The sequence below is a fragment of the Oncorhynchus tshawytscha genome, linkage group LG28 (genome assembly GCF_018296145.1).
Source record: "Oncorhynchus tshawytscha isolate Ot180627B linkage group LG28, Otsh_v2.0, whole genome shotgun sequence".
Lineage (NCBI taxonomy): Eukaryota > Metazoa > Chordata > Actinopteri > Salmoniformes > Salmonidae > Oncorhynchus > Oncorhynchus tshawytscha.
Genome location: NC_056456.1, coordinates 41,326,802 through 41,354,467, shown reverse-complemented (window position 1 = coordinate 41,354,467; position 27,666 = coordinate 41,326,802). Strand labels below are relative to the sequence as shown.

Here is a 27,666-nt window from a genome sequence, read left to right as displayed (position 1 = left end):
TCAGGTGGGCAGGTTGAGTGTGGACGGTGTCTCGGCCAGGGGTTTGAGACAATCAGGTGGGCAGGTTGAGTGTGGACGGTGTCTCGGCCAGGGGGCCCACCATGCAATCTGTGGGCAGGAGGAGCTCTTGGAACTGAGCATGGAGAGCTGTGTTCCCCGTTGACACCACTGCTGACCAGGGATGGGTGGCGCTGCTGATGCTTCAGATCCACGGTAAAGTACCGGTACCCTCCAGCTACGCCACTTCCTCTTGATCTCAGACTGCACCTGGAATAACAGACAACAACAGAGTTACAATGTAACAGTCTAGTCCACTAGGTGGTTACTAAACAATAACAGAGTTACAATGTAGGCGGAGGAGCACTAGGTGGTTACTAAGCATAACAGAGCTATGTTCCCCAGTCTAGTCCACTAGGTGGTTACTAAACCAGGTTACAATGTAACAGTCTAGTCCACTGGTGGTTCAAACAATAACAGAGTTATAATGTAACAGTCTAGTCCACTAGGTGGTTACTAAGCTAACAGAGTTACAATGTAACAGTCTAGTCCACTAGGTGGTTACTAAACAATAAGAGTCACAATGTAACATAGTCCACAGGTGGTTACTAAACAATAAGAGTTACAATGTAACAGTCTAGTCCACTAGGTGGTTACTAAACAATAACAGAGTTATAATGTAACAGTCTAGTCCACTAGGTGGTTACTAAACAATAAAGAGTCACAATGTAACAGTCTAGTCCACTAGGTGGTTACTAAACAATAACAGAGTCATAATGTAACAGTCTAGTCCACTAGGTGGTTACTAAACAATAAGAGTTACAATGTAACAGTCTAGTCCACTAGGTGGTTACTAAACAATAAGAGTCACAATGTAACAGTCTAGTCCACTAGGTGGTTACTAAACAATAACAGAGTATAATGTAACAGTCTAGTCCACTAGGTGGTTACTAAACAATAAGAGTCACAATGTAACAGTCTAGTCCACTAGGTGGTTACTAAACAATAACAGAGTTATAATGTAACAGTCTAGTCCACTAGGTGGTTACTAAACAATAAGAGTCACAATGTAACAGTCTAGTCCACTAGGTGGTTACTAAACAATAACAGAGTTATAATGTAACAGTCTAGTCCACTAGGTGGTTACTAAACAATAAGAGTCACAATGTAACAGTCTAGTCCACTAGGTGGTTACTAAACAATAAGAGTTATAATGTAACAGTCTAGTCCACTAGGTGGTTACTAAACAATAACAGAGTTATAATGTAACAGTCTAGTCCACTAGGTGGTTACTAACACTACTACTTCGTATAATACTGCAGGCAGTTATTCATAATGACACTGGGCTATAATCAGCTGATGCTATCATCAGATGCCATCCACATCAGATACCATGTCTAGAGAGGGTAAAGAAGCCTCCTACCTCTCCATTGAGGAAACAGTAGAGGACAGCCACAACAAAACCCTGGAAAGGGAAAGAAGAAGAGAGATGAGCAGTTCGATTGCACTTTTCAACAATGCTCTCAGAGTTACTGCTATTCCACTAACCCACCGTCTTAGAAGGAGTGTGTTACCTGGAAAGATCCCAGGCCCAGCTCAAACACCAGCCTCTCCTTCTTGCTGACGTCCTCTGGTGAGAAGGCAAACACAGTGTAGTGGATCCCGAAGAGGGGGATGAGTAAAAGGGTGGACCGAGCCAGACGCCTGACAACAACACATCATATTGTTACTACTTATACAAAACGAATACACAACACAACATTGTCACAACCTTAGAACAACAAATACACAATGTTATACTGTTTCAACCTTAGATAAACCAATACACAATATTGCACTGTTTCAATCTTAGCACAACTAATACAACTATAATAAAATGAACACACATCACTGTTACAAGCTTAGAACAACTAATACACAACATTACACTGTAACAACCTTAGAACAACAACCATACAACACTCTTACAACCGTCGAACAACCAATACATTCCTGTCACAACCTAAGAGAAACCAACACACAACAAAAACAACTAACAGGCAACATTATATATCCTACTAATAACAACACTACTACAACCTGACTAAGACAAACACTCAGACATCCTCCTGACAACAACACCACTACAACCTGACTATGACTCAGACATCCTCCTGACAACAACACTACTACAACCTGACTAAGACTCAGACATCCTCCTGACAACAACACTACTACAACCTGACTAAGACTCAGACATCCTCCTGACAACAACACACTACAACCTGACTAAGACAAACAATCAGACATCCTCCTGACAACAACACCACTACAACCTGACTAAGACTCAGACATCCTCCTGACAACAACACTACTACAACCTGACTAAGACTCAGACATCCTCCTGACAACAACACCACTACAACCTGACTAAGACCTCAGACATCCTCCTAAGACAAACAATCAGACATCCTCCTGACAACAACACTACTACAACCTGACTAAGACTCAGATATCCTCCTGACAACAACACACTTCAACCTGACTAACACTCAGACATCCTCCTGACAACAACATCACTACAACCTGACTAACACTCAGACATCCTCCTGACAACAACACTACTACAACCTGACTAACACTCAGACATTCTCCTGACAAAAACACTACTACAACCTGACTAAGACAAACACTCAGACATCCTCCTGACAACAACACCACTACAACCTGACTAAGACTCAGACATCCTCCTGACAACAACACCACTACAACCTGACTAACACTCAGACATTCTCCTGACAAAAACACTACTACAACCTGACTAAGACAAACACTCAGACATCCTCCTGACAACAACACCACTACAACCTGACTAAGACAAACACACAGACATCCTCCTGACAACAACACTACTACAACCTGACTAACACTCAGACATCCTCCTGACAACAACACTACTACAACTGACAACACTCAGACATCCTCCTAACCACTCAACCTGACTAAGACAAACACTCAGACATCCTCCTGACAACAACACTACTACAACCTGACTAAGACTCAGACACTGACAACAAGACATACAACCTGACTAAGACTCAGACATCCTCCTGACAACATCACTACTACAACCTGACTAAGACTCAGACATCCTCCTGACAACAACACTACTACAACCTGACTAAGACTCAGACATCCTCCTGACAACAACACCACTACAACCTGACTAAGACAAACAATCAGACATCCTCCTGACAACACACTACTACAACCTGACTAAGACTCAGACATCCTCCCGACAACAACACCACTACAACCTGACAAACACTCAGACATCCTCCTGACAAACAACAACCTGACTAAGACAACCTGACAACAACACTAGACAACCTGACTAACACAGACATCCTCCTGACAACAACATCACTACAACCTGACTAACACAGACATCCTCCTGACAACAACACTACTACAACCACTAACAGACATCCTCCTGACAAAAACACCACTACAACCTGACTAAGACAAACACTCAGACATCCTCCTGACAACAACACCACTACAACCTGACTAAGACTAACACTCAGACATTCTCCCGACAACAACACCACTACAACCTGACTAACACTCAGACATCCTCCTGACAACAACAACACTACAACCTGACTAACACTCAGACATCCTCCTGACAACAACATCACTACAACCTGACTAAGACTAACACTCAGATTCCGGGTTGCTTCTGAGAATAACATTGACGTATACACTGACACAGTGACTGAGTTCATCAGGAAGTGCATAGGAGATGTTGTTCCCTCTGTGACTATTAATATCCACCTGAACCATATACTGTGGATAGATGGCAGCATTCGCGCAAAACTGAAAGCGCTAACAAATGCATTTAACCACGGTGACTGAGAACATGGTTGAATACAAACAGTCCGTAAGGCAATAAAACAGGCAAAATGTCAGTATAGAGATAAAGTGGAGTGGCAACGCAACGGCTCAGACACGAGACCTAAGTGGCAGAGACTCCAGACAATCACGGATTACAAAGGGAAAACCAGCCACTTCATGCTCCCAGGCAAGCTAAACTCCTTCTTCGCCTTCTTTGAGAAAAACACAGTGCCAACGATGGGGCCACACCCAAGACTGCTCTCGCTCTGCGTGGCCAATGTGAGTAAGACGTTTAAGCGTGTTAACCCTCGCATGGCTGCCGGCCCCGACGGCATCCCTAGCCGCGTCCTCAGAGAATGCACAGACCAGCTGGTTGGAGTGTTTGCGGACATATTCAATCTCTCCCAATCCCAGTCTGCTGTCCCCACTTGTCTCAATATGTCCACCATTGTTCCTGTACCCAAGAAAGCAAAGGTAACTGAACTAAATGACTATCGCCCTGTAGCACTCACTTCTGTTATCATTTTGTTACCCACTTCAATTTGCATACCGCCCCAATAGATCCACAGATGATGCAGTCGCCATCGCACTGCACACTGCCCTATCCCATCTGGACAAGAGGAATACCAATGTAAGATGCTGTTCATTGACTTCAGCTCAGCCTTCAACACCATTGTCCTCTCCAAGCTCATCATTAAGTTTGGGGCCCTGGGTCTGAACCCTGCCCTCTGCAACTGGGTCCTGGACTTCCTGATGGGCCGCCCCCAGATGGTGAAGGCAGGACAGAACATGTCCACTTTGCTATTCCTCAACACGGGGGCCCCTCAGGGGTGCGTGCTCAGTCCACTCCTGTAATCCATGTTCACTCATGACTGCATGGCCAGGCACGCCTCCAACTCAATCATTAAGTTTTCAGACAACACAACAGTAGTAGGTCTGATCACCAACAACAACAACGAGACAGCCTATAGGGAGGAGGTCAGAGACCTGGCCGTGTGGTACCAGGACAACAACCTCAATGTGATCAAGACAAAGGAGATGATCGTGGACTACAGGAAAAGGAGGGCCAAGCACGCTGCAATTCACATCGACAGGGCTGTAGTGGAGCAGGTTGAGAGCTTCAAGTTCCTTTGAGTCCACATCAACAACAAACAATCATGGTACAAACACACCAAGACAGTCGTGAAGAGGAAAAGACCAAATCTATTCCCCATCAGGAGACTGAACATATTTGGCATGGGTCCTCAGATCCTCAAAAGGTTCTACAGCTGCACCATCGAGAGCATCCAGACTGGTTGCATCATATGGCAACTGCTCGGCCTCCGACCGGAAGGCACTACAGAGGGTAGTGCGTACTGCCCAGTACATCACTGGGGCCAAGCTTCCTGTCATCCAGGACCTCTATACCAGGCGGTGTCAGAGGAAGGCCCTAAAAATTGTCAAAGACTCCAGCCACCCTGGTCATAAACTGTTCTCTCTGCTACTGCACGGCAAGCGGTATTGGAGCGCCAAGTACTATTTTTCAACATTGTTGAATAATAGTGAAGATATCAAAACTATGAAATAACACATAAATCATGTGGTTTCCAAAAAAGTGTTAAACAAATCACAATATATGTTATATTTGAGATCCTTTGCCTTGATGACTGCTTTGCAAATTCTTGGCATTTTCCCAACCAGCTTCATGAGGGAGTCACCTTCTTAAAATGTTTGAGCCAATCAGTTGTGTTGTGACAAGGTAGGGGTGGTATACAGTAGATAGCCCTATTTGGTAAAAGACCAGGTCCATATTATGGCAAGAACAGCTCAAATAAGTAAAGAGAAACAACAGTCCATCATTATTTTAAGACATGAAGTTCAGTCAATATGGAAAATGTCATGAACTTTGAAAGTTTCTTCAAGTGCAGTCGCAAAAACCATCAAGCGCTATGATGAAACTGGCTCTCATGAGGACCGCCACAGGAAAGGAAGACCCAGAGTTACCTCTGCTGCAGAGGATAAGTTCATAAGAGTTACCAGCCTCAGAAATTCACAGAGTTCAAGTAACAGACACATCTCAACATCAACTGTTCATAGGAGACTGTGTGAATCAGGCCTTCATGGTTGAATTTCTGCAAAGAAACCACTACTAAAGCACACACATAGAAGTAGAGACTTGCTTGGGCCAAGAAACACAAGCAATGGACATTAGACCGGAGGAAATCTGTCCTTTGTTCTGATGATTTTTGGTTCCCACCGCCTTGTCTTTGTGAGACGTAGAGTAGGTGAACGGATGATCTCCGCATGTGTGGTTCCTACTGTGAAGCATGGAGGAGGAAGTGTGATGGTGCTTTGTGGGTTACACTGTCTGTGATTTATTTAGAAATCAAGGCACACTTAACCAGCATGGCTACCACATCATTCTGCAGCGATATGCCATCCCATCTGGTTTGCGCTTAGTGGGACTATCATTTGTTTTTCAACAGGACAATGACCCAACACACCTCCAGACTGTGTAAGGGCTATTTGACCAAAAAGGAGAGTGATGGAGTGCTCCATCAGATGACGTGGCCTTCACAATCATCCAACCTCAACCTAATTGAGATGGTTTGGGATGAGTTTGACCGCAGAGTGAAGGAAAAGCAGCCAACAAGTGCTCAGTATATGTGGGAACTCCTTCAAGATGGTTGAAAAATCATTCCAGGTGAAGCTGGTTGAGAGAATGCCAAGAGTGGCTACTTTGAAGAATCTATTTTATATCTAAATATATTTAATATATTTTGATTTGTTTAACACTTTTTTTTGGTTACTACATGATTCCATACGTGCTATTTCATAGTTGTGATGTCTTCACGATTATTCTACAATGTAGAAAATAGTTAAAAATAAAGAAAAAAAATGAATGAGTAGGTGGGTCTACACTTTTGACTGGTACTGTATATATTTCTTCTGCGGAATCCGACATTGCTCGTACTAATATTTATATATTTCTTAATTCCATTATTTTTCTTTAAGATTTGTGTGTTTTGTTGTGAATTGTTAGATATTACTGCACTGTTGGAGCTAGGAACACAGACATTTAGCTATAACATCTGCTAAACATGTGTATGCGACAAATAACATTTGATTTGACCTGACTAAGAATAACACACAGACTTTAACATATGAGGAAACTCACACACACACACAGACACACACTCACAGACACACACACACACACACACACACACACACACACACACACACACACACACACACACACACACACACACACACACACACACACACACACACACACACACTCAGACTTACAGTGTGATGACTGATAGCTCTGACATCCTGCAGGAATGTTGTACAGCCTGAGTGGGCTCACTGAAGCATTTCTGAGCACAGCTGCTACAATAGAGACAGACAGACAGACAGACAGACAGACAGACAGACAGACAGACAGACAGACAGACAGACAGACAGACAGACAGACAGACAGACAGACAGACAGACCCAAAGACAGACAGACCACGACAGACACAGACAGACAGACCCAAAGACGGACAGACACAGACAGACAGACAGACAGACAGACCCAAAGACAGACAGACACAGACAGACAGACAGACAGACAGACAGACCCAAAGACAGACAGACACAGAGAGACACCACCAGTAAAACACACACAGTCACACACACAAGTCTTAACTATACAGCACATCAGACAGTCTCATTAAATACCTCTTCTTATAAAAGACTAGACCGCGGCTAATATAAACAGACCACATTATGTCGATGAGCTAAAGATTCCAGCAGCCTTCATAGACATGTGGCTGTAGAGGTGGAGCTAAGACCAGGTACATACAGGTATATACTGGACATAGAGGATGGGCTAAGACCAGGTACATACAGGTAGATACTGGACATAGAGGTGGAGCTAAGACCAGGTATTTACAGGTAGATACTGGACATAGAGGTAGGGCTAAGACCAGGTACTTACAGGTAGCTCCTGGACATAGAGGTAGAGCTAAGACCAGGTATTTACAGGTAGCTCCTGGACATAGAGGTAGAGCTAAGACCAGGTACTTACAGGTAGATACTGGACATAGAGGTAGGGCTAAGAACAGGTACATACAGGTAGATACTGGACATAGAGGTAGGGCTAAGACCAGGTACTTACAGGTAGATACTGGACATAGAAGATGGGCTAAGACCAGGTACATACAGGTATATACTGGACATAGAGGATGGAGCTAAGACCAGGTATTTACAGGTAGCTCCTGGACATAGAGGTAGAGCTAAGACCAGGTACTTACAGGTAGATACTGGACATAGAGGTAGGGCTAAGACCAGGTACATAAGACAGGTAGATACTGGACATAGAGGTAGGGCTAAGACCAGGTACATACAGGTAGATACTGGACATAGAGGATGGGCTAAGACCAGGTACATACAGGTAGATACTGGACATAGAGGTAGGGCTAAGACCAGGTACAGGTAGATACTGGACAGGGCTAGTATACAGGTAGATACTGGACATAGAAGATGGGCTAAGACCAGGTACATACAGGTAGATACTGGACATAGAGGATGGGCTAAGACCAGGTACATACAGGGAGATACTGGACATAGAGGATGGGCTAAGACCAGGTACTGGACATAGAAGATGGGCTAAGACCAGGTACAGTAGATAGATACTGGACATAGATACTGGACATAGAAGATGGGCTAAGACCAGGTACTTACAGGTAGATACTGGACATAGAAGATGGGCTAAGACCAGGTACTTACAGGTAGATACTGGACATAGAAGATGGGCTAAGACCAGGTACTTACAGGTAGATACTGGACATAGAAGATGGGCTAAGACCAGGTACTTACAGGTAGATACTGGACATAGAAGATGGGCTAAGACCAGGTACTTACAGGTAGATACTGGACATAGAGGTAGGGCTAAGACCAGGTACGTACAGGTAGACACTGGACATAGAGGTAGGGCTAAGACCAGGTACTTACAGGTAGATACTGGACATAGAGGATGGGCTAAGACCAGGTACGTACAGGTAGATACTGGACATAGAGGTAGGGCTAAGACCAGGTACTTACAGGTAGATACTGGACATAGAGGATGGGCTAAGACCAGGTACATACAGGTAGATACTGGACATAGAGGTAGAGCTAAGACCAGGTACTTACAGGTAGATACTGGACTCATTCCCTCTGATGTCAGGCGACTGCAGCTTCTGGACCAGAATGACTATGATCCCAATAAACAGGACAAAGTTGATCTAGAGAAGCACATAGCAAGGATGATTATCGTTATTACATTACTGTTATCATCATTACTTTTCATTATGTTTTAACACAAGAATACACACCAAAACTCAATGTAAAAAAATGCAGTAGACCGGTCAGATCATTTTCCAATCAAATGTTATCATGTTGTCACATGCGCCGAATACAACAAGTGTAGACCTCAACGTGCAATGCTTACTGACATGCCCTTAACCAACAATGCAGTTTTACAAAAAAACTAAATAAATGTAGTAAATAAACTAAAGTAAAAAAAATAAAACAACAATAAAATAACAATAACAGAGTCAATGTGGAGGCTATATACAGGGTGTACCAGTACAGAGTCAATGTGGAGGCTATATACAGGGTATTACGGTACAGAGTCAATGTGGAGGCTATATACAGGGTATTACGGTAAAGAGTCAATGTGGAGGCTATATACAGGGTATTACGGTACAGAGTCAATGTGGAGGCTATATACAGGGGGTACTGGAACAGAGTCAATGTGGAGGCTATATACAGGGTGTTACGGTACAGAGTCAATGTGGAGGCCATATACAGGGTGTTACGGTACAGAGTCAATGTGGAGGTTATATACAGGGTGTTACGGTACAGAGTCAATGTGGAGGCTATATACAGGGTAACGGTACAGAGTCAATGTGGAGGCTATATACAGGGGGTAATGGTACAGAGTCAATGTGGATGCTATATACAGGGGGTACCGGTACAGAGTCAATGTGGAGGCTATATACAGGGGGTACCGGTACAGAGTCAATGTGGAGGCTATATACAGGGTTTTACAGTACAGAGTCAATGTGGAGGCTATGTACAGGGGGTAACGGTACAGAGTCAATGTGGAAACTATATACAGGGGGTAACGGTACAGAGTCAATGTGGAGGCTATATACAGGGGGTACTGGTACCGAGTCAATGTGGAGGCTATATACAGGGGGTACTGGTACCGAGTCAATGTGCGAGGGTACAGATTAGTCGAGGTAACTGAGGTAATATGTACATGAAGGTAGGAGTAAATTGATTGTAAATAGTCCATTTGATTAGCTGGTCAGCAGTCTTATGGGGCTAGAAGCTGTTAAGCCGTTTGGATCTATACTGAGGTGGTATACTCCTCGATGCCATGGGATGAATCCCGGAACATATTCCAGTCTGTGCTAGCAAAACAGTCCTGTAGCTTAGCATCTGCGTCATCTGACCACTTCAGTATCCAGCGAGTCACTGGTACTTCCTGCTTTAGTTTTCGCTTGTTAGCAGAAATCAGGAGGATAGAACTATCGTCAGATATATCCAAATGGATGAAATTAGGCTACAATTTGTTTTCCTCTGGTTGCTGTTACGGATACAAGTGTTACGGATACAAGTGTTACGGATACAAGTGTTACGGATACAAGTGTTACGGATACAAGTGTTACGGATACAAGTGTTACGGATACAAGTGTTACGGATACAAGTGTTACGGATACAAGTATCCTGTGTGTGTATCCTGTGTGTTTCTTTTCTCTCCTTCTCCCCTCACAGGTGAAAATCATCACTCCCCAATCAGACAACAATCAATCATCAATCAGAAGACACACCTCCTCCTGTTTCCTACCCAATCACAGTTCCTTTCCCTTGGTTTAAAAACCCCATCAGTTGTTTGCTCTAGAGCTCAATCTCTCTGTAAATGCCATGTCTGTAGGTCTCTGTGTTTCACTCTCTCTTTGTGTCTTAACCTCTCTTTTGTTTGAGCACCTCAAAATCACTTTCATCTCCTGTGAGTATTGTTTTTAGTTATGGTGTTTGTGTTTGATTGCTGGTGGGAAAAGGGGAAACCAAGACAAGTCGCCCATGGGCATACACTACCCGTAGGTAGACTTTGTTAAAAACACTAGTTAGAACTGGGCGGACCACCCACTGTATTTTTGGTTAGTTAGTTAGCTGTTGTTAAAATAGGCTAGTCTAGCTTAGGGGTGTTTTGGATGCTTATTGTTTCTTTCCTTGGGTCCAGCTCAGCCCCTTTTCCTGCTCCCCCCATTACCGTGTGTTTTACAATAAACCCTGAGTTTGACGGTATAATTTCAGTTGTCGTGGTTATTTCGTTCACACTTTTACTTTGTCACAATTATAATTTGCATGAGTTATGTTACGGGTCTCATTACCATCCCCCCTCTAGACTGTCGGGCCAAAAGGGATTCGTAACAGTTGCACAGAAATGAGGTAAAAACAAATTTAAGTTTCCCTGCATTAAGGTTCCCGGCCACTAGGAGCACCGCCTCTGGATGAGCATTTTCTTGCCTATGGCCTTATACTGCTCGCTATCTGAGTGGCTACTCCTGGCTAACGTCTGTCCCGAAGCACCAGTTAGCCTGGAACTAGCCTCGAGCTAGGCCCATCTCCTGGGTAGCCGAACAATATATACCATATGTGAGTCTCTCACTGTTGCCGCCTGTTATAGACCCCCCTCAGCTCCCAGCTGTGCCATGGACACCATATGTGAATTGATTGCCCCCCATCTATCTTCAGAGCTCGTACTGTTAGGTGACCTAAATTGGGATATGCTTAACACCCCAGCAGTCCTACAATCTAAGCTAGATGCCCTCAATCTCACAAATTATTAAGGAAACCACCAGGTACAACCCTAAATTTGTAAACATGGGCACCCTCATAGATATTATCCTGACCAACTTGCCCTCCAAATACACCTCCGCTGTCTTCAACCAGGATCTCAGCGATTACTGCCTCATTGCCTGTGTGCGTAATGGGTCCGCGGTCAAACGACTACACCTCATCACTGTCAAACGCTCCCTAAAACACTTCAGCGAGCAGGCCTTTCTAATTTAAAAGTGCTTTCCTCACCATCTTAAATAAGCATGCCCCTTTCAAAAAATGTAGAACCAGGAACAGATATAGCCCTTGGTTCACTCCAGACTTGACTGTCCTTGAACAGCACAAAACACATCCTGTGGCGTTCTGCACTAGCATTGAATAGCCCCCGCAATATGCTTCTTTTCAGGGAAGTCAGGAACCAATACACTCAGTCAGTTATGAAAGGCTTTGACTGGAATGAATTGCAAAAATCTCTAAAGCTGTACACAGCCAATGTGTAAATAGACCACCCAACTACCTCATCCCATACTATTACTTACCCTCTTGCTTTTTTTGCACCCCAGTATCTCTATTTGCACATCGTCATCTGCACATCTATCACTCCAGTATTGCTTTATCTTGGCCAGGTCGCAATTGTAAATGAAAACTTGTTCTCAACTTTCCTACCTGGTTAAATAAAGGTGAAATTAAATAAATAAATGCTAAATTGTAATTATTTTCACCTCTATGGCCTATTTATTGCCTTACCTCCCTAATCTCCTACATTTGCACACACTATACATATATATTTTTGTGTTTGACTGTACGTTTGTTTATGTGTAACTCTATGTGTAACTTTATGTGTTTTTGTCGAACTGCTTTGCTTTATCTTGGCCAGGTCACAGTTGTAAATGAGGACTTGTTCTCAACTGGCCTACCTGGTTAAACAAAGGGTTAGGGTTATATATAAACACCTGGTTAAATAAAGGGTTAGGTTTATATATATATATATACACCTGGTTAAATAAAGGGTTAGGGTTATATATAAACACCTGGTTAAATAAAGGGTTAGGGTTATATATAAACACCTGGTTAAATAAAGGGTTAGTTATATATATATATATAAACACCTGGTTAAATAAAGGGTTAGGTTTATATATATATATACACCTGGTTAAATAAAGGGTTAGGGTTATATATATATATAAACACCTGGTTAAATAAAGGGTTAGGGGTTTATATATATATATATATATAAACACCTGGTTAAATAAAGGGTTAGGTTTATATATATATATATACACCTGGTTAAATAAAGGGTTAGGGTTATATATATATATAAACACCTGGTTAAATAAAGGGTTAGGGTTTATATATATATATATATAAACACCTGGTTAAATAAAGGGTTAGGTTTATATATAAACACCTGGTTAAATAAAGGGTTAGGGTTATATATATATATAAACACCTGGTTAAATAAAGGGTTAGGTTTATATATATATATATATATATAAACACCTGGTTAAATAAAGGGTTAGGTTTATTTATATATATATATATATATATACACCTGGTTAAATAAAGGGTTAGGGTTATATATATAAACACCTGGTTAAATAAAGGGTTAGGTTTATATATATATATATAAACACCTGGTTAAATAAAGGGTTAGGTTATATATATAAACACCTGGTTAAATAAAGGGTTAGGGTATATATATATAAACACCTGGTTAAATAAAGGGTTAGGTTTATATATATATAAACACCTGGTTAAATAAAGGGTTAGGTTTATATATAAACACCTGGTTAAATAAAGGGTTAGGGTTATATATATATAAACACCTGGTTAAATAAAGGGTTAGGTTTAAATAAAGGGTTATATATATATAAACACCTGGTTAAATAAAGGGTTAGGGTTATATATATAAATACCTGGTTAAATAAAGGGTTTATATATTATTTATATATATATATATAAACACCTGGTTAAATAAAGGGTTAGGGTATATATATATATATATAACACCTGGTTAAATAAAGGGTTAGGATTATATATATAAACACCTGGTTAAATAAAGGGTTAGGGTTATATATATATATAAACACCTGGTTAAATAAAGGGTTAGGGTTATATATATAAATAAACACCTGGTTAAATAAAGGGTTAGGGTTATATATATAAATATGGTTAAATAAATATATATATATATAAACACCTGGTTAAATAAAGGGTTAGGGTTATATATATAAACACCTGGTTAAATAAAGGGTTAGGGTTATATATATAAACACCTGGTTAAATAAAGGGTTATATATATAAATACCTCGTTAAATAAAGGGTTAGGGTTATATATATATAAACACCTGGTTAAATAAAGGGTTAGGGTTATATATATATATAAACACCTGGTTAAATAAAGGGTTAGGGTTATATATATATATAAACACCTGGTTAAATAAAGGGTTATATATATATAAATACCTGGTTAAATAAAGGGTTAGGGTTATATATATATATATATATATATACACACACACACCTGGTTAAATAAAGGGTTAGGGTTATATATATAAACACCTGGTTAAATAAAGGGTTAGGGTTATATATATAAATACCTGGTTAAATAAAGGGTTAGGGTTATATATATAAATACCTGGTTAAATAAAGGGTTAGGGTTATATAAACACCTGGTTAAATAAAGGGTTAGGGTTATATATATAAATACCTGGTTAAATAAAGGGTTATATATATATAAATACCTGGTTAAATAAAGGGTTAGGGTTATATATATATATATAAACACCTGGTTAAATAAAGGGTTAGGGTTATATATATAAACACCTGGTTAAATAAAGGGTTATTATATATAAACACCTGGTTAAATAAAGGGTTAGGGTATATATATAAACACCTGGTTAAATAAAGGGTTAGGGTTATATATATATAAACACCTGGTTAAATAAAGGGTTAGGGTTATATATATATATATATATATATATAAACACCTGGTTAAATAAAGGGTTAGGGTTATATATATATACACACCTGGTTAAACAAAGGGTTATATATAAACACCTGGTTAAATTTAGGGTTATATATATATAAACACCTGGTTAAATAAAGGGTTATATATATAAACACCTGGTTAAATAAAGGGTTATATATATAAACACCTGGTTAAATAAAGGGTTAGGGTTATATATATAAACACCTGGTTAAATAAAGGGTTATATATATATAAACACCTGGTTAAATAAAGGGTTAGGGTTATATATATAAACACCTGGTTAAATAAAGGGTTAGGTATATATATATATATAAATACCTGGTTAAATAAAGGGCTAGGGTTATATAGATATATACACACCTGGTTAAATAAAGGGTTAGGGTTATATATATAAACACCTGGTTAAATAAAGGGTTAGGGTTATATATATAAACACCTGGTTAAATAAAGGGTTAGGGTTATATATATAAACACCTGGTTAAATAAAGGGTTATATATATATAAATACCTGGTTAAATAAAGGGTTAGGGTTATATATATATATAATATACACACCTGGTTAAATAAAGGGTTAGGGTTATATATATAAACACCTGGTTAAATAAAGGGTTAGGGTTATATATATAAACACCTGGTTAAATAAAGGGTTAGGGTTATATATATAAATACCTGGTTAAATAAAGGGTTAGGGTTATATATATAAACACCTGGTTAAATAAAGGGTTAGGGTTATATATATAAACACCTGGTTAAATAAAGGGTTATATATATATAACACCTGGTTAAATAAAGGGTTAGGGTTATATATATATATAAACACCTGGTTAAATAAAGGGTTAGGGTTATATATATAAACACCTGGTTAAATAAAGGGTTAGGGTTATATATATAAATACCTGGTTAAATAAAGGGTTAGGGTTATATATATAAATACCTGGTTAAATAAAGGGTTAGGGTATATATAAACACCTGGTTAAATAAAGGGTTAGGGTTATATATATATATAAACACCTGGTTAAATAAAGGGTTAGGGTTATATATATATATATATATAAACACCTGGTTAAATAAAAGGGTATATATATATAAACACCTGGTTAAACAAATATATATAAACACCTGGTTAAATAAAGGGTTATATATATATTAGGGTTAAATAAAGGGTTATATATATAAACACCTGGTTAAATAAAGGGTTAGGGTTATATATATAAACACCTGGTTAAATAAAGGGTTAGGGTTATATATATAAACACCTGGTTAAATAAAGGGTTATATATATATAAATACCTGGTTAAATAAAGGGTTAGGTTATATATATATATAAACACCTGGTTAAATAAAGGGTTAGGTTATATATATATAAACACCTGGTTAAATAAAGGGTTAGGGTTATATATATATAAACACCTGGTTAAATAAAGGGTTAGGGTTATATATATATATATATAAATATATATATATATAAAAACACCTGGTTAAATAAAGGGTTAGGGATATATATATAAATACCTGGTTAAATAAAGGGTTAGGGTTATATATATAAACACCTGGTTAAATAAAGGGTTAGGGTTATATATATAAACACCTGGTTAAATAAAGGGTTAGGGTTATATATATAAATACCTGGTTAAATAAAGGGTTATATATATAAATACCTGGTTAAATAAAGGGTTAGGTTATATATATATATATATAAACACCTGGTTAAATAAAGGGTTAGGGTTATATATATAAACACCTGGTTAAATAAAGGGTTAGGGTTATATATATAAATACCTGGTTAAATAAAGGGTTAGGGTTATATATATAAACACCTGGTTAAATAAAGGGTTAGGGTTATATATATAAATACCTGGTTAAATAAAGGGTTAGGGTTATATATATAAACACCTGGTTAAATAAAGGGTTAGGGTTATATATATAAACACCTGGTTAAATAAAGGGTTAGGTTATATATATATAAACACCTGGTTAAATAAAGGGTTAGGGTTATATATATATAAACACCTGGTTAAATAAAGGGTTAGGGTTATATATATATATAAACACCTGGTTAAATAAAGGGTTAGGGTTATATATATATAAACACCTGGTTAAATAAAAGGGTTATATATATATAAATATACCTGGTTAAATAAAGGGTTAGGGTTATATATATATAAACACCTGGTTAAATAAAGGGTTAGGGATATGTATATAAACACCTGGTTAAATAAAGGGTTAGGGATATATATATAAACACCTGGTTAAATAAAGGGTTAGGGATATATATATAAACACCTGGTTAAATAAAGGGTTAGGGTTATATATATAAACACCTGGTTAAATAAAGGGTTAGGGATATGTATATAAACACCTGGTTAAATAAAGGGTTAGGATATATATATGGAGGGTTATATAAACACCTGGTTAAATAAAGGGTTAGGGATATGTATATAAACACCTGGTTAAATAAAGGGTTAGGGATATATATATAAACACCTGGTTAAATAAAGGGTTAGGGATATGTATATAAACACCTGGTTAAATAAAGGGTTAGGGATATGTATATAAACACCTGGTTAAATAAAGGGTTAGGGATATATATATAAACACCTGGTTAAATAAAGGGTTAGGGTTATATATATATAAACACCTGGTTAAATAAAGGGTTAGGGATATATATATAAACACCTGGTTAAATAAAGGGTAAATAAAGGGATATGTATATAAACACCTGGTTAAATAAAGGGTTAGGGATATGTATATAAACACCTGGTTAAATAAAGGGTTAGGGATATATATATAAACACCTGGTTAAATAAAGGGTTAGGGTTATATATATATATAAACACCTGGTTAAATAAAGGGTTAGGGTTATATATATATATAAACACCTGGTTAAATAAAGGGTTAGGGTTATATATATATATAAACACCTGGTTAAATAAAGGGTTAGGGATATGTATATAAACACCTGGTTAAATAAAGGGTTAGGGATATATATATAAACACCTGGTTAAATAAAGGGTTAGGGATATGTATATAAACACCTGGTTAAACAAAGGTGAAATACAAAATAAGATAAAAACTGGCAAGTGTCTTCACTGACATTTTCAACCTCTCCCTGTCCGAGTCTGTAATGCCTACATGTTTCAAGCAGATCACCATAGTCCCTGTGACCAAAGAAGCGAAGGTAACCTTCCTAAATGACTACTGACCCGTAAGCACTCACATTGGTAGCCATGAAGTGCTTTGAAAGGCTGGTAATGGCTCACATAAACACCATCATCCCAGAAACCCTAGACCCACTCCAATTCACATACTGCCTTAACAGATCCATAGATGATGCAACCTCTATTTCACTCCACACTGCCTTTTCCCACCTGGATAAAAGGAACACCTACGTGAGAATGCTGTTCATTGACTACAGCTCAGCGTTCAACACCATAGTACCCTCAAAGCTCATCACTAAGCTAAGGACCCTGGGACTAAACACCTCCCTCTGCAACTGGATCCTGGACTTCCTGATGAGCCGCCCCAGGTGGTAAGGGTAGGTAACAACACATCCGCCACGCTGATCCTCAACATCCGCCACGCTGACCTTCAGGGGTTCGTGCTCAATTCCCTCCTGTACTCCCTGTTCACCCACGACTGCTTGGCCAAACATGACTCTAATATCATCATTAAGTTTGATGACGACAAAACAGTGGTAGATCTGATCACTGACAACGATGAGACAGCCATTCGGGAGCAGGTCAGAGACCTGGCAGTGTGATGCCAGGACAACAACCTCTCCCTCAATGTGATCAAGACAAAGGAGTTGATTGTGGACTACAGGAAAAGGGCCGAACAGGCTCCCATTAACATCAACGGGGCTGCAGTGCAGCAGGTCGAGAGATTCAAGTTCCTTGGTGTCCACATCACCAGCGAGCTATCATGGTCCAAACACACCAAGACAGACGTGAAGAGGGCACGACAAAACCTTTTCCCCCTCAGGAGATTGGCATGAGATCCTCAAAAAGTTCTACAGCTGCACCATCGAGAGCATCCTGACCACTTGCATCACCGCCTGGTATGGTAACTGCTCAGCATCTGACCGTAAGGCACTACATAGGGAAGTACATATGAACCAGTACAACACCAAGCTTTCTGCCATCCAGGACCAATATACTAGGTGGTGTCAGAGGAAGCCCCAAGTCACAGACTGTTCTCTCTGCTACTGCACGGCAAGCCTTACCAGAGCACCAAGTCTAGGACCAAAAGGCTCCTTAACACCTTCTAACCCATAAGCCTGCTAAACAATTAATCAATTAGCCACCTGGATTATTTACATTGACAACCCCCACCCTCCTCCATTTGTTTTTACACTGCTGCTACTCGCTGCTTATTACATATGCATAGTCACTTTACCCATACCTACAAGTACAAATTACCTTGACTAACCTGCACATTGACTCTGTACCGGTACCACCTGTTTATAGCCTCGTTATTGTTATTTTATTGTGTTACTTTAAAAAAAATGGTACTTTGCTTTAGTGCCGAATACCTGTTGTATACCAATAAAATGTGATTTAATTGAATGAATCAAAATAGGGTCAATGCAGATAGTCTGTAGCTGTTGGTTAACTATTTAGCAGACTTAAAGGGTTGGGAGTAGAAGCTGTTTGGGGCCCGTGGTTCCAGACTTGGTACATTGGTACCGCCTGCCGTGCGGTAGCAGAGAGAACAGTCTATGACTTGGGTGGCTGGAGTCTTTGACCATTTTTAGGGCCTTCCTCTGACACCGCCTGGTATAGAGGTCCTGGATGTCAGGAAGCTTGGCCCCAGTACTGGGGCATACACACTACCCTCTGTAGCGCCTTGCGGAGGGATGCCAAAGAGTTGACATACCAGGCGGTGATGCAGCCAGTCAAGATGTTCTCAATGGTGCAGCTGTAGAACTTTTTGAGGATCTGAGGACCCATACCAAATCTTTTCAGCCTTCAGAGGGGGAAGAGGACTTGTCGTGACTTCTTCACGACTGTGTTGGTGTGTGGACAATGTTAATTTCTTAGTGATATTTAAATTTGTAAAAAAAAAAAAAATGTAACCTTTATTTAAGTAGGCAAGTCAGTTAAGAAAAAGTATTATTTACAATGACGGCCTACCCCGGCCAAACCCAGACGACGCTTAGCCAATTGTGCGCCGCCCTATGGGACTCCCAATCACGGCCGGTTGTGATACAGCCTGTATCCGGCACTGAGATGCATATAGACCGCTACGCCACTCGGGAGCCCCGAAGAACTTGAATCTCTTGATCCGATCCACCACAGCCTCGTCAATGTGGATGGGCGTGGCTCGGCCCTCTGTTTCCTGTAGTCCACAATCAGCTCCTTTGTCTTGCACACATTGAGGAGAGGTTGTTATCCTGGCACCACCCGGCCAGGTCTCTGACCTCCTCCCTATAGGCTCTCATCGTCGTTGTTTATCAGGTCTACCACCGTTATATAATAGCTCTCTAAGGTCTAAGAGGAAGAACCAAACCTTGTGTATTCTACTATTACTACTTTCAAGAGGAAGTTGAAAGCCTGACTGAGTTCCTTAAACTCAGCGTCTCCCGCCGACCCTTTGACCACAGTTTGAGAACCACTGATCTAGGGAATAGGGTCAGATTTGGGTCAGCCGTGATAAAGCCTGTTCCACCCACCATGATGGAGACGACCGTAGGTCCCTTGATCACCCACCAGAGGGCAGTGGTGTTGTTGGTATCCCAGCAACTACAGGGTACAGGACAAGAGACACAGCAGGGGGTGAGACTGATATTGTCCCAAAAGGCAACCTATGCCCTTTATAGTGCGTATGACCAGGGCCCATAGGGGATAGGGCACTATATAGGGGATAGGGCACTATATAGGGAATAGGGCACTATATAGGGAATAGGGCACTATATAGGGAATAGGGCACTATATAGGGAATAGGGCTCCGTTTGGGACACAAATATTATTATTCATATTATAAGGTTCTAAACGATGACATCACATCAGCGATAATAAATAAATATATTAGGCTGTGGTTTGATATAGCCTTCACCTGGTACAGGTTATTAAAGGAAGCACATTAAAAACATTGACCTGGTACAGGCTAAAGGAAGCACATTAAAAACATTGACCTGGTACAGGCTAAAGGAAGCACATTAAAAACATTGACCTGGTACAGGCTAAAGGAAGCACATTAAAAACATTCACCTGGTACAGGCTAAAGGAAGCAGCATATGTCATGTGCAGACTGTCTTTAAGTTTGTTATTCAGGTGTAAACAGATAGTGAATATGCAGTTCCTAGGTCTGTTGTAAACATCTTTACATGAGTCATGTAAAGATGTAACCCTGGTTTGGACGTACCTTGTGTCGTCAAAGTGAAGCCTCAGGGCAGCCCAGACAGTTACACAAATGGTGGGAGTACCTAAACACACAGACAGAGAGAACGGATCAGGAATCTGATCTGAAACCTGAAGACAGAGAGAACAGATAAGGAATCTGATCTGAAACCTGAAGACAGAGAGAACAGATGAGGAATCTGATCTGAAACCTGAAGACAGAGAGAACAGATACGGAATCTGATCTGAAACCTGAAGACAGAGAGAACAGATGAAGAATCTGATCTGAAACCTGAAAACAGAGAGAACAGATGAAGAATCTGATCTGAAACCTGAAGACAGAGAGAACAGATACGGAATCTGATCTGAAACCTGAAGACAGGAGAACAGATGAGGAATCTGATCTGAAACCTGAAGACAGAGAGAACAGATAAGGAATCTGATCTGAAACCTGAAGACAGAGAGAACAGATAAGGAATCTGATCTGAAACCTGAAGACAGAGAGAACAGATAAGGAATCTGATCTGAAACCTGAAGACAGAGAGAACAGATGAAGAATCTGATCTGAAACCTGAAGACAGAGAGAACAGATGAGGAATCTGATCTGAATCCTGAAGACAGGAGAACAGATGAGGAATCTGATCTGAAACCTGAAGACAGAGAGAACAGATAAGGAATCTGATCTGAAACCTGAAGACAGAGAGAACAGATAAGGAATCTGATCTGAAACCTGAAGACAGAGAGAACAGATAAGGAATCTGATCTGAAACCTGAAGACAGAGAGAACAGATGAAGAATCTGATCTGAAACCTGAAGACAGAGAGAACAGATACGGAATCTGATCTGAAACCTGAAGACAGGAGAACAGATGAGGAATCTGATCTGAATCATGAAGACAGAGAGAACAGATGAGGAATCTGATCTGAAACCTGAAGACAGGATTAACATGGTCTATAGACATCTAGAGGGGGTATTAACATGGTCTATAGACATCTGAGGACAACGACAGTTCAACCAGGGGTATTGGGTTTAACATGGTCTTAGGTTCAACCAGAAGATGAGGACAACGAGGACGGCTCTGGTGCGCATGGTCTATAGACATCTAGAGGGGGTATTAACATGGTCTACATGGTCTATAGACATCTAGAGGGGGTATAAACATGGTCTATAGACATCTAGAGGGGGTATTAACATGGTCTACATGGTCTACAGACATCTAGAGGGGGTATTAACATGGTCTATAGACATCTAGAGGGGGTATTAACATGGTCTACATGGTCTATAGACATCTAGAGGGGGTATTAACATGGTCTATAGACATCTAGAGGGAGTATTAACATGGTCAACATGGTCTATAGACATCTAGAGGGGGTATTAACATGGTCTACAGACATCTAGAGGGGGTATTAACATGGTCTACATGGTCTATAGACATCTAGAGGGGGTATTAACATGGTCTATAGACATCTAGAGGGGGTATTAACATGGTCTACAGACATCTAGAATGGGGGTATTAACATGGTCTATAGACATCTAGAGGGGGTATTAACATGGTCTAACATAGACATCTAGAGGGGGTATTAACATGGTCTATAGACATCTAGAGGGGGTATTAACATGGTCTATAGACATCTAGAGGGGGTATTAACATGGTCTACATGGTCTATAGACATCTAGAGGGGGTATTAACATGGTCTATAGACATCTAGAGGGGGTATTAACATGGTCAACATGGTCTATAGACATCTAGAGGGGGTATTAACATGGTCTATAGACATCTAGAGGGGGTATTAACATGGTCTACAGACATCTAGAAGGGGTATTAACATGGTCTATAGACATCTAGAGGGGGTATTAACATGGTCTATAGACATCTAGAGGGGGTATTAACATGGTCTACAGACATCTAGAAGGGGTATTAACATGGTCTATAGACATCTAGAGGGGGTATTAACATGGTCTACAGACATCTAGAGGGGGGAGGGGTATTAACATGGTCTACATGGTCTATAGACATCTAGACATCTAGGGGGTATTAACATGGTCTATAGACATCTAGAGGGGGTATTAACATGGTCTATAGACATCTAGAGGGGGTATTAACATGGTCTACATGGTCTATAGACATCTAGAGGGGGTATTAACATTAGACATCTAGAGGGGGTATTAACATGGTCTATAGACATCTAGAGGGGGTATTAACATGGTCTACAGACATCTAGAGGGGGGGTATTAACATGGTCTACAGACATCTAGTCATCTAGGGGGTATTAACATGGTCTACATGGTCTATAGACATCTAGAGACATCTAGGGGGTATTAACATGGTCTATAGACATCTAGATGGGGAGTATTAACATGGTCAACATGGTCTATAGACATCTAGAGGGGGGGTATTAACATGGTCTACAGACATCTAGAGGGGGTATTAACATGGTCTACATGTCTATAGTCTATAGACATCTAGAGGGGGTATTAACATGGTCTATAGACATCTAGAGGGGGTATTAACATGGTCTACAGACATCTAGAAGGGGTATTAACATGGTCTATAGACATCTAGAGGGGGTATTAACATGGTCTATAGACATCTAGAGGGGGTATTAACATGGTCTATAGTCATCTAGAGGGGGTATTAACATGGTCTATAGACATCTAGAGGGGGTATTAACATGGTCTACAGACATCTAGAGCCAAATCCACCACCAACACAGGGATGTGTTGTGTCTCCACTCCACCACCAACACAGTCTCTCCTCAGGGATGTGTTTTGTCTCCACTCCACCACCAACACAGGGATGTGTTTTGTCTCCACTCCACCACCAACACAGGGTCTCCTCAGGGATGTGTTTTGTCTCCACTCCACCACCAACACAGGGATGTGTTTTGTCTCCACTCCACCACCAACACAGTCTCTCCTCAGGGATGTGTTTTGTCCCCCAGGGATACACCACCAACACAGTCTCTCCTCAGGGATGTGTTTTGTCTCCACTCCACCACCAACACAGGGTCTCCTCAGGGATGTGTTTTGTCTCCACCCCTGTACATCTTGTACACTAATTGTTGTACTAGTTCCCATCCTGACAGGTCACCTTGTTAAGTTTGCTGATGACACTGCCTTGATCAGCCTGTTGCATGATGACGAGGAACATCATGGCCCGGTCCTAGATGACTTTGTAGAGTGGTGTTACGAATCACACTTGAATCAACCTCAGGAGGCTGAAGAAATTTGGCTTCTCTCCATAAGCACTCACAAACTTCTACAGATGCACAATCGAGAGCATCCTTTCGGGCTGTATCACCGCCTGGTACGGCAACTGCTCCGCCCACAACCGTAAGGCTCTCCAGAGGGTAGTGAGGTCTGCACAACGCATCACCGGGCAAACTACCTGCCCTCCAGGACACCTACACCACCCGATGTCACAGGAAGGCCATAAAGATCATCAAGGACAACAACCACCGAGCCACTGCCTGTTCACCCCGCTACCATCCAGAAGGCGAGGTCAGTACAGGTGCATCAAAGCTGGGACAGAGAGACTGAAAAACAGCTTCTATCTCAAGGCCATCAGACTGTTAAACAGCCACCACTAACATTGAGAGGCTGCTGCCACACTGTCATGACCTGACTCAACTCCAGCCACTTTAATAATGGAAAAATTTACAGTATGTAAAAATGTATCACTAGCCACTTTAAACAATGCCACTTTACATAATGTTTACATACCCTACATTACTCATCTCATGTATATACTGTACTCGATACCATCTACTGCATCTTGCCTATGCTGTTCTGTACCATCACTCATTCATATATTTTTATGTACATATTCTTCATCCCTTTACACTGTGTGTACAAGGTAGTTGTTGTGAAATTGTTAGGTTAGATTACTCTTTGGTTATTACGTTAATACTGCATTGTCGGAACTAGAAGCACAAGCATTTCGCTACCCTCGCATTAACATCTGCAAACCATGTGTATGTGACAAATAACATTTGATTTGATTTGATAAGGGCCGTGACATTGTAAATATGACATTTGAGTAATTTAGCAGACGCTGTTATCGAGAGCGACTTACAGGAGCAATTAGGGTTAAGTGCCTTGCTCAAGAGCACATCGACAGATTGATTAAACAGTCAGGTCGGGAATTCAAACCAGCAACCTTTTCGGTTGTAGGCCCAACACTCTTAACCGCTAGGCTGCCTGCCACCCTGTAATAATGGACCAGGAACAAAGCCAACCGGGAACCAAAAGCTGTAACAGCCAATATTCAGAAAAAAAAGTAGCTGTGGGCTAGCAGAGATCAAACCCAGTTGGTAGCAGTTTATTCTACTCACCCCACCCTACCACGGTGTACCAGTAGAAGTACCGCCTCTCTGGGAAGAAGGTTTGGACCAGCAGGGTGAAGAGGTACAGGCCTTCGATGAACAGCCAGAAGTAGTTGGACATCACACAGTAGTGGAATAATACCATGACTGCTTTACACTCCACCTAGTGGACACATACAGTATAACAGCATCACTGCTTTACACTCCACCTTGTGGACACATACAGTATAACACCATGACTGCTTTACACTCCACCTTGTGGACACATACAGTATAACACCATGACTGCTTTACACTCCACCTAGTGGACACATACAGTATAACACCATGACTGCTTTACACTCCACGGTGTGGACACATACAGTATAACACCATGACTGCTTTACACTCCACCTAGGTGTGTGTGTGTGTGTGTGTGTGTGTGTAACTGTGTGTGTGTGTGTGTGTGTAACTCACTGGGTGTGTGTGTGTGTGTGTGTGTGTAACTCACTGGGTGTGTGTGTGTGTGTGTGTGTGTGTGTGTGTGTGTGTGTAACTCACGGTGTGTGTGTGTGTGTGTGTGTGTGTGTGTGTGTGTGTGTGTGTGTGTGTGTGTAACTCACGGTGTGTGTGTGTGTGTGTGTGTGTGTGTGTGTGTGTGTGTGTGTGTGTGTGTAACTCACGGTGTGTGTGTGCATGTGTGTGTGTGTAACGTGTGTGTGTGTGTAACTCACTGGTGTGTGTGTGTGTAACTCACTGTGGTGTGTGTGTGTGTGTAACTCACTGGGTGTGTGTGTGTGTGTGTGTGTAACTCACTGGGTGTGTGTGTGTGTGTGTGTGTGTGTGTGTGTGTGTGTAACTCACTGGTGTGTGTGTGCGTGTGTGTGTGTGTGTAACTCACTGGGTGTGTGTGTGTGTGTGTGTGTGTAACTCACTGGGTGTGTGTGTGTGTGTGTGTAACTCACTGGGTTTATGTGTGTGTGTGTGTGTGTAACTGTGTGTGTGTGTAACTCACTGGGTGTGTGTGTGTGTGTGTGTGTGTAACTCACGGTGTGTGTGTGTGTGTGTGTGTGTGTGTGTGTGTGTAACTCACTGGGTGTGTGTGTGTGTGTGTAACTCACTAGGTGTGTGTGTGTGTGTGTGTGTGTGTGTGTGTGTGTGTGTGTAACTCACTGGTGTGTGTGTGTGTGTGTGTGTGTGTGTAACTCACTGGGTGTGTGTGTGTGTGTGTGTGTGTGTGTAACTCACTGGGTGTGTGTGTGTGTGTGTGTAACTCATGGTGTGTGTGTGTGTGTGTGTAACTCACTGGGTGTGTGTGTGTGTGTGTGTAACTCACTGTGTGTGTGTGTGTGTGTAACTCACTGGGTGTGTGTGTGTGTGTGTGTGTGTGTGTGTGTGTGTGTGTGTGTGTGTGTGTGTGTGTGTGTGTGTAACTCACTGTGTGTGTGTGTGTGTGTGTGTGTGTGTGTGTGTGTGTGTGTGTGTGTGTGTGTGTGTGTGTAACTCACGGTGTGTGTGTGTGTGTGTGTGTGTGTAACTGTGTGTGTGTGTGTGTGTGTGTGTGTGTGTGTGTGTGTGTGTGTGTGTGTAACTCACTGGGTGTGTGTGTGTGTGTGTGTGTGTGTGTGTGTGTGTGTGTGTGTGTGTGTGTGTGTGTGTGTAACTCACGGTGTGTCTGAAGCAGTGGTTTTCTTCCTCCTGAGTGTACAGAACCCCGTCCTTGATGAACACAGAGATAGCTCTCAGCATGAAGGAGACGAACAGGTTCATATGGATATAGTTCCTGGTACAGTGGAGCTTCCTTGGGGAGAGGAGGGAGGAGAGAGATGGAAGAGGTGGTTAAAAACCCAGCACCTATGATTCAAATGAGAGCCAGGCGGAGCTGAGATCCAGTACCGTTTCGTTACTTGAATTATCTAATAAAAAATGGTTGTCCACATCTCATTTTCCACAGCAGGCAACAGCAAAATCAGACAACCCCATAATAGAAAATTTCACCTATTCAATTGTTCAGCTGTTACAATCAAATGGCTAGAGGCACACAGGGAGAGATATATGCAGATATATCCTGTCATGTAGACTATTCCTACAACATTCATATGTCCTGTCATGTGGACTATTCCTACAATCATATGTCATTACATACAGAACCAGTTGGGTCCATACTAACATACATACAGAACAGTTGGGACCAAACAGAACCAGTCCATACTAACATTACATACAGAACCAGTTGGGTCCAAACTAACATTACATACAGAACCAGTTGGGTCCATAGAGAACCAGTTGGGTTCAT

General features: G+C 41.0%; 1 protein-coding gene across 1 annotated transcript; it reads right to left on the bottom strand.

Annotated features, from left to right (window-relative positions):
* Positions 1-27,666, bottom strand: LOC112226432 (pituitary adenylate cyclase-activating polypeptide type I receptor-like). Its single transcript, XM_042307877.1, has 9 exons — positions 27,629-27,666; positions 27,039-27,171; positions 25,401-25,554; positions 21,092-21,152; positions 20,400-20,469; positions 9,037-9,128; positions 1,572-1,701; positions 1,421-1,462; positions 1-267 (listed from the first exon to the last, which is right to left on the bottom strand). The coding sequence occupies exons 1-9, from the start codon at positions 27,664-27,666 to the stop codon at positions 1-3; spliced, it is 987 nt and encodes a 328-aa protein (XP_042163811.1).

Coding starts and splice junctions, on each gene's coding strand:
- LOC112226432 (XM_042307877.1), bottom strand. CDS start 27,666: ATGAACCCAACTGGTTCTCTATGGACCCAACTGGTTCT. Junction 27,172..27,628: donor CTATGGACCCAACTGGTTCT/GTATGTAATGTT, acceptor CCTCTCCCCAAG/GAAGCTCCACTGTACCAGGA. Junction 1,463..1,571: donor TGGGCCTGGGATCTTTCCAG/GTAACACACTCC, acceptor TTCCCTTTCCAG/GGTTTTGTTGTGGCTGTCCT.